We start from the raw sequence: 8,531 nt of genomic DNA on the forward strand, positions 1-8,531 counted from the left end.
ATAGTTACAATGTTAAAATCGACATCGAACAATATGTCACAGTAAACGTCATAGTAACAGTCAACGTCATAGTAACAGTCAACGTCAGAGTCACAATGTTACAATCGACATCAAATGGTATGTCACAGTAAACGTCATAGTAACAGTCAACGCCATAGTTACAGTCAACGTCATAGTTACAGTCAACGTCAGAGTCACAATGTTACAATCGACGTCAAACAGTACGTCACAGTTAACGTCATAGTAACAGTCAACGCCATAGTAACAATCAACGCCATAGTTACAATCAACGTCATAGTAACAATGTTACAATCGACATCAAACAATATGTAACATTAAACGCCATAGTAACATTCAACGTCATAATAATAGTCAACGTCATAGTTACAGTATGCCAAGGTAAACATCGATACAATAATAATATAATAAAGTACTTCACAATCAACGTCATCATTATAGTTTGTAACGATAAATATCATAGAAACGGTCACGCCATAGTACCAGTTACGTCATAGTAACAGTCAAGTCATAGTAACGGACACGTCATAGTAACAGTTACGTCATAGTAACAGTCACGGCTTGGTAACAGTTACATCATAGTAACAGCACGGGAAACGTAAAAACACATTTAGCTGGAAACTTTGATGTATAAAAATACTGTCATAGAAAACTGATTAAATGTCATCAGAAATGATATATCAACAACAGGTTACAACAAGTGTCAGTTATAATCAGATCTTATCACAATTAATGACTGATTCATGTACACAGGTGAATCCAAATGAAACATGAGGCATGACGTCACGTCTGATAAAATATGTTGTACTGTATACATGTACGATATAAAAATTTGTGAATCTATCAATTCATCTCACACCTAGTTCACTGTTTGTCTATTGGTAAAAAGTAATTCGCATTTTTATCTATCCGATGGAGTCCGAAGGGTCGGAGGTGGTATACTAGATAGTCCATCAGGTACATGTCAGCCGGACTCATGTAGTGGAACGACACGCTGTAGTCACTGCAGCAACCCAGACCCTGTAATGTAAAAACCAGGACGGAGATTAGTAACTCCTAACCAGACCCTGTAATGTAAAAAACAGGGCTGAGATAGTAAGTATCAACCCAGACCCTGTAATGTAAAACACAGGACGGAGATAGTAACTCCTAACCAGACCCTGTAATGTAAAAACCAGGACGGAGATTAGTAACTCCTAACCAGACCCTGTAATGTAAAAACCAGGGCTGAGATAGTAACTCCTAACCAGACCCTGTAATGTAAAAAACAGGGCTGAGATAGTAAGTATCAACCCAGACCCTGTAATGTAAAACACAGGACGGAGATAGTAACTCCTAACCAGACCCTGTAATGTAAAAACCAGGACGGAGATTAGTAACTCCTAACCAGACCCTGTAATGTAAAAAACAGGGCTGAGATAGTAAGTCTCAACCCAGACCCTGTAATGTAAAACAACAGGATAGTATCTCCTAACCAGACCCTGTAATGTAAAAACTAGGACGGAGATAGTAACTCCTAACCAGACCCTGTAATGTAAAAAACAGGGCTGAGATAGTAACTCCTAACCAGACCCTGTAATGTAAAAAACAGGGCTGAGATAGTAACTCCTAACCAGACCCTGTAATGTAAAAACCAGGTAACTCCTAACCAGACCCTGTAATGTAAAAACCAGGGCTGAGATAGTAACTCCTAACCAGACCCTGTAATGTAAAAAACAGGGCTGAGATAGTAACTCCTAACCAGACCCTGTAATGTAAAAACCAGGGCTGAGATAGTAACTCCTAACCAGACCCTGTAATGTAAAAACCAGGGCTGAGATAGTAACTCCTAACCAGACCCTGTAATGTAAAAACCAGGGCTGAGATAGTAACTCCTAACGAGACCCTGTAATGTAAAAACCAGGGCTGAGATAGTAACTCCTAACCAGACCCTGTAATGTAAAAAACAGGGCTGAGATAGTAAGTATCAACCCAGACCCTGTAATGTAAAACACAGGACGGAGATAGTAAATCCTAACCAGACCCTGTAATGTAAAAACCAGGACGGAGATCAGTAACTCCTAACCAGACCCTGTAATGTAAAAAACAGGGCTGAGATAGTAAGTCTCAACCCAGACCCTGTAATGTAAAACACAGGACGGAGATAGTATCTCCTAACCAGACCCTGTAATGTAAAAACTAGGACGGAGATAGTAACTCCTAACCAGACCCTGTAATGTAAAAAACAGGGCTGAGATAGTAACTCCTAACCAGACCCTGTAATGTAAAAAACAGGGCTGAGATAGTAACTCCTAACCAGACCCTGTAATGTAAAAACCAGGGCTGAGATAGTAACTCCTAACCAGACCCTGTAATGTAAAAACCAGGGCTGAGATAGTAACTCCTAACCAGACCCTGTAATGTAAAAAACAGGGCTGAGATAGTAACTCCTAACCAGACCCTGTAATGTAAAAACCAGGGCTGAGATAGTAACTCCTAACCAGACCCCGTAATGTAAAAAAGAGGGCTGAGATAGTAACTCCTAACCAGACCCTGTAATGTAAAAACCAGGGCTGAGATAGTAACTCCTAACCAGACCCTGTAATGCAAAAACCAGGGCTGAGATAGTAACTCCTAACGAGACCCTGTAATGTAAAAACCAGGACTGAGATAGTAACTCCTAACCAGACCCTGTAATATAATACACAGGACGGAGACAGTAACTCCTAACCAGACCCTGTAATATAATACACAGGACGGAGATAGTAAGTCTCAATACACACCCTGTAATATAATACACAGGACGGAGATAGTAACTCCTAACCAGACCCTGTAATATAATACACAGGACGGAGATAGTAAGTCTCAATACACACCCTGTAATAAAATACACAGGACGGAGATAGTAAGTCTCAACACAGACCCTGTAATATAATACACAGGACGGAGATAGTAAGTCTCAACACACACCCTGTAATATAATACACAGGACGGAGACAGTAACTCCTAACCAGATCATGTAATATAATACACAGGACGGAGATAGTAACTCCTAACCAGACCCAGTAATATAATACACAGGACGGAGACAGTAACCCCTAACCAGACCCAGTAATATAATACACAGGACGGAAATAGTAACTCCTAACCAGACCCTGTAATATAATACACAGGACGGAGACAGTAACTCCTAACCAGACCCTGTAATATAATACACAGGACGGAGATAGTAAGTCTCAATACACACCCTGTAATATAATACACAGGACGGAGATAGTAACTCCTAACCAGACCCTGTAATATAATACACAGGACGGAGATAGTAAGTCTCAATACACACCCTGTAATAAAATACACAGGACGGAGATAGTAAGTCTCAACACAGACCCTGTAATATAATACACAGGACGGAGATAGTAAGTCTCAACACACACCCTGTAATATAATACACAGGACGGAGACAGTAACTCCTAACCAGACCATGTAATATAATACACAGGACGGAGATAGTAACTCCTAACCAGACCCAGTAATATAATACACAGGACGGAGACAGTAACCCCTAACCAGACCCAGTAATATAATACACAGGACGGAGACAGTAAGTCTCAACACAGACCCTGTAATATAATACACAGGACGGAGATAGTAACTCCTAACCAGACCCAGTAATATAATACACAGGACGGAGACAGTAACCCCTAACCAGACCCAGTAATATAATACACAGGACGGAGATAGTAAGTCTCAACACACACCCTGTAATATAATACACAGGACGGAGATAGTAACTCCTAACCAGACCCAGTAATATAATACACAGGACGGAGACAGTAAGTCTCAATACACACCCTGTAATATAATACACAGGACGGAGACAGTAACTCTCAACACAGACCCTGTAATATAATACACAGGACGGAGACAGTAACTCTCAACACAGACCCTGTAATATAATACACAGGACGGAGATAGTAAGTCTCAACACAGACCCTGTAATATAATACACAGGACGGAGATAGTAAGTCTCAACACAGACCAGACCATGTAACAATTTTGCTTCTACTATACATACTCATACCTTTTGGACTTTGTGGAAGGTATGGTTGTAGAACCAGCCGGGGTAGTTTCCTTGCAGGTGGGCGATTGGCGTGAATGGATGAAACGACTCGCGTCCATTGACATCCAGGGAGTCCCCCACTTTGATTTCCAGTCTTTGCATACACTTGCCTATCTCTGCGTCCTCTGCTCCACCATCACGTCGACACAACAGCGGGTTACGAAGACCAACTTGCACAAATTTCTTTAAAGCTTGCTGACTGAGGACGTAACCAGCACCCCCACTGAAATATCCTTGTTTTACTATGGCCTTGAACCTGTGACCAAAATACACCAAGTCCTTAGGATTGTGATGTGACAAAAAGAAACGTAAATTTTCTACGATGACGTAGGTGTCGTCATCAGCCTTGAGAAACCAATCGAAGGAATTGCCGTAGTTTTCGTAGCAGTAAGTAAACGCCTGTACCGTTTTACCAGTGAGATGTTGCCGACCCTCTGACACATTAAGTCCGATCGTGGGGAAACTGTCGTTTGTCACACTACTGAAGAAGATGTATTTATTGCAGCGTTTTGCCCAAGTCGTCCTGACGGCCAAGCCCTTCCTGTCGAGATTGGACGGTGACGTCATTACCCAGCACAGCACGCGCACTCTGTTGTAGAGTTCATCGGCCTTGGTGCTATCATCGTCTACAACAATACATTTTATTGTTATTATTTACTGGTCAAAACAATACAACAAAATTTACAACACAGGTAATTATTCCTATCACCACGCCGTCCAAGATTCCCCAACTGGACTGGAACTACCATTTACATACCAAGTTGTGACTATTTAATTTGCTCTTATCTTGAAAATGACCATAGAGCCCAAATGTCTCATTCATATGTATTTCTTGTCCAGTAGATGAGGTGTCCAACACTTATTAGTATATAAGGTTCGGCAATCTGTCTTCCAAGAATGCACATGATTACGGTCACACAGTACAGTCAGATTCTTCTTCAAATCTGTCGACATATTACCTAGGTTTTCAGTGTATGGACAATGTCTAGCTTCTGGCTCCAAATGGTATATGGACGTTGAACAACTCGATGGGAGATTCCTATATTGTGCCAGGCTGCCCAAAGCTGTGCCTCAGCAATCCTGAGAGAGCGGCTCGGAAGCCCCATGTTAATGAAATTCCAGCACCTTTCAGTTACATGCATTGAATTGTTTCTCTATAGAGTGTTTCGAAGCCGCTTTAGACACCGCCTCAAGTGAAATGGTTTCTTAGCCCTTTTCCATCGTAATTTTTCATATTTGTAGAAACTTGGAAGGGGTCACTATTACTCGCTTTCATGGTTATTGAAATAAAAAGGTCTTCAGGTGCTCTATATTGTGTTCTTCTGAAGTCTGAGGTGGCCTTATGTTACCTCGATAGTCTAAAACGTCCATGACGACTGGTAAAATTATGATTATTCAACCTCAACCTTACAGACAGACAAGGCTGGTTATTTACCTTAACAGCAAAATCAGAAAGCCTAGTGCCCACCCAAAGTCACTTACCAGTATGACCTTCTAACATAGGTACCTGTCCCAAAGTCAGTTACCTGTATGACCTTGAAAAATAGATACCTATCACAAAGCCACTTACCTGCATGACCTTGAAACATAGATACCTATCCCAAAGTCACTTACCTGTATGACCTTGAAACATAGATACTTATCCCAAAGTCACTTACCTGTATGACCTTGAAACATAGATACCTATCCCAAAGTCACTTACCTGCATGACTGTGCGAGTCCATGTTGACAGGCCGGTCCTTATCCCGGAAGTTCCTATTTTGAATGTCTTGATACAAATCTTCTTCATCTTCGTCGATTTCTACTATTCCCTCTGTAATAATAACATGGATTTGTAACAACAATAACCAGAATCAAGGTAATGGTTAACCTGGGGATTTGTCTTGTATTGATCTACAACCCGCGGGCATCAGAAAATCGGTGAGACACGGAACTTTAAGACTTACCATCAATAAAGAAAGTGTTATACGTCATAAGTAGCGTGGTCAGGCAGAAGCAGAGACAAACCAGCATAAACAGCTTCGAAACTCTGTCCTCAGCCATGGTGCGCATGTTCGACAAGTTTTCATCACGCAAGACATTACATGATATCACTTCATATCATCAAGTGCAGCTGCTGCTGAAAGCATAACACGATAACTTTACAGAAAATATCATACAGTACCGTAAGTCTACCGCATCAACACACAGTAATTACCACACAAAACCGCAAGTCTACCGCATCAACACACAGTAATTACCACACAAAACCGCAAGTCTACCGCATCTACACACAGTAATTACCACACAAAACCGCAAGTCTATCGCATCTACACACAGTAATTACTACACAAAACCGCAAGTCTACCGCATCAACACACAGTAATTACCACACAAAACCGCAAGTCTACCGCATCAACACACAGTAATTACCACACAAAACCGCAAGTCTACCGCATCTACACAGTAATTACCACACAAAACCGCAAGTCTACCGCATCTACACACAGTAATTACCACACAAAACCGCAAGTCTACCGCATCAACACACAGTAATTACCACACAGTACCGGAAGGTTTGGACATCAACACACAGTAATTACCACACAAAACCGCAAGTCTACCGCATCAACACAGTAATTACCACACAAAACCGCAAGTCTACCGCATCTACACACAGTAATTACCACACAAAACCGCAAGTCTACCGCATCAACACACAGTAATTACCACACAGTACCGGAAGGTTTGGACATCAACACACAGTAATTACCACACAAAACCGCAAGTCTACCGCATCAACACAGTAATTACCACACAAAACCGCAAGTCTACCGCATCAAGACACAGTAATTACCACACAAAACCGCAAGTCTACCGCATCAACACACAGTAATTACCACACAAAACCGCAAGTCTACCGCATCAACACACAGTAATTACCACACAGTACCGGAAGGTTTGGACATCAACACACAGTAATTACCACACAAAACCGCAAGTCTACCGCATCAACACACAGTAATTACCACACAAAACCGCAAGTCTACCGCATCAACACAGTAATTACCACAAAAAACCGCAAGTCTACCGCATCAACACACAGTAATTACCACACAGTACCGGAAGGTTAGGACATCAACACACAGTAACACAGTACCGGAAGGTTAGGACATCAACACACAGTAACTATCATACAGTACCGAAAGGTAAGGACATCAACACACAGTAACTTTCATACAGTACCGCAAGGTAAGAACATCAACACACAGTAAATATCATACAGTACCGAAAGGTCAAGGACATCAACACACAGTAACTTTTATACAGTACCGGAAGGTTAGGACATCAACACACAGTAATTACCACACAGTACCGGAAGGTTTGGACATCAACACACAGTAATTACCACACAAAACCGCAAGTCTACCGCATCAACACACAGTAATTACCACACAAAACCGCAAGTCTACCGCATCAACACAGTAATTACCACAAAAAACCGCAAGTCTACCGCATCAACACACAGTAATTGCCACACAGTACCGGAAGGTTAGGACATCAACACACAGTAACTTTCATACAGTACCGGAAGGTTAGGACATCAACACACAGTAACTATCATACAGTACCGAAAGGTAAGGACATCAACACACAGTAACTTTCATACAGTACCGCAAGGTAAGAACATCAACACACAGTAACTATCATACAGTACCGAAAGGTCAAGGACATCAACACATAGTAACTATCATACAGTACCGGAAGGTCAAGGACATCAACACACAGTAACTATCATACAGTACCGAAAGGTCAAGGACATCAACACATAGTAACTATCATACAGTACCGGAAGGTCAAGGACATCAACACACAGTAACTTTCATACAGTACCGGAAGGTAAGGACATCAACACATAGTAACTATCATATAGTACCGGAAGGTAAGGACATCAACACACAGTAACTATTATACAGTACCGGAAGGTAAGGACATCAACACACAGTAACTTTCATACAGTACCGCAAGGTAAGGACATCAACACACAGTAACTATCACATAGTACCGGAAGGTCAAGGACACATTAACTATGATCACCTAGGTACTTTGCGGAGACATGAGGCCATCAGACGTTGTTACAAATGTTTCAGTTTGGAAGAATTCACTGCTGGTAAGACTCTACACATTCATTCCTAATTGTTCTGGAACTGATCCATATTTATTGATTAACTCAAAGATAAATTACGTGATAAGCAGTTAAATGTGAACATGAATGTTTGGTCTATGTAACAACATCATACAATACATTTAGTACGGGGTGTAGATCTGCATCCGACATCAATATGGCGTAATATAGATAACGATATTTAAATGAGGTGTTTAAACACAAATCTGATTGGTTAACATTAGTGTGTTAATGTCCTTCACAATCAGC

General features: G+C 41.2%; 1 protein-coding gene across 1 annotated transcript; it reads right to left on the bottom strand.

The window, feature by feature from the left end:
* Positions 1-882: 882 nt before the first annotated feature.
* On the bottom strand, positions 883-6,169 carry LOC132560740 (glycoprotein-N-acetylgalactosamine 3-beta-galactosyltransferase 1-B-like). The gene is made up of 4 exons (XM_060225415.1): positions 6,064-6,169; positions 5,820-5,930; positions 4,079-4,743; positions 883-1,038 (listed from the first exon to the last, which is right to left on the bottom strand). Exons 1-4 carry the CDS (start codon positions 6,167-6,169, stop codon positions 883-885), a joined length of 1,038 nt encoding a protein of 345 aa, XP_060081398.1.
* Positions 6,170-8,531: the final 2,362 nt, after the last annotated feature.

The sequence above is a fragment of the Ylistrum balloti genome, unplaced genomic scaffold (assembly GCF_031769215.1).
Source record: "Ylistrum balloti isolate Yb309-2 unplaced genomic scaffold, AGI_CSIRO_Ybal_v1 Utg371108, whole genome shotgun sequence".
Taxonomy (NCBI): domain Eukaryota; kingdom Metazoa; phylum Mollusca; class Bivalvia; order Pectinida; family Pectinidae; genus Ylistrum; species Ylistrum balloti.

Coding starts and splice junctions, on each gene's coding strand:
- LOC132560740 (XM_060225415.1), bottom strand. CDS start 6,169: ATGCGCACCATGGCTGAGGACAGAGTTTCGAAGCTGTTTATGCTGGTT. Junction 4,744..5,819: donor GGACTCGCACAGTCATGCAG/GTAAGTGACTTT, acceptor GTATTGTTGTAG/ACGATGATAGCACCAAGGCC. Junction 1,039..4,078: donor CCTTCCACAAAGTCCAAAAG/GTATGAGTATGT, acceptor TTTACATTACAG/GGTCTGGGTTGCTGCAGTGA.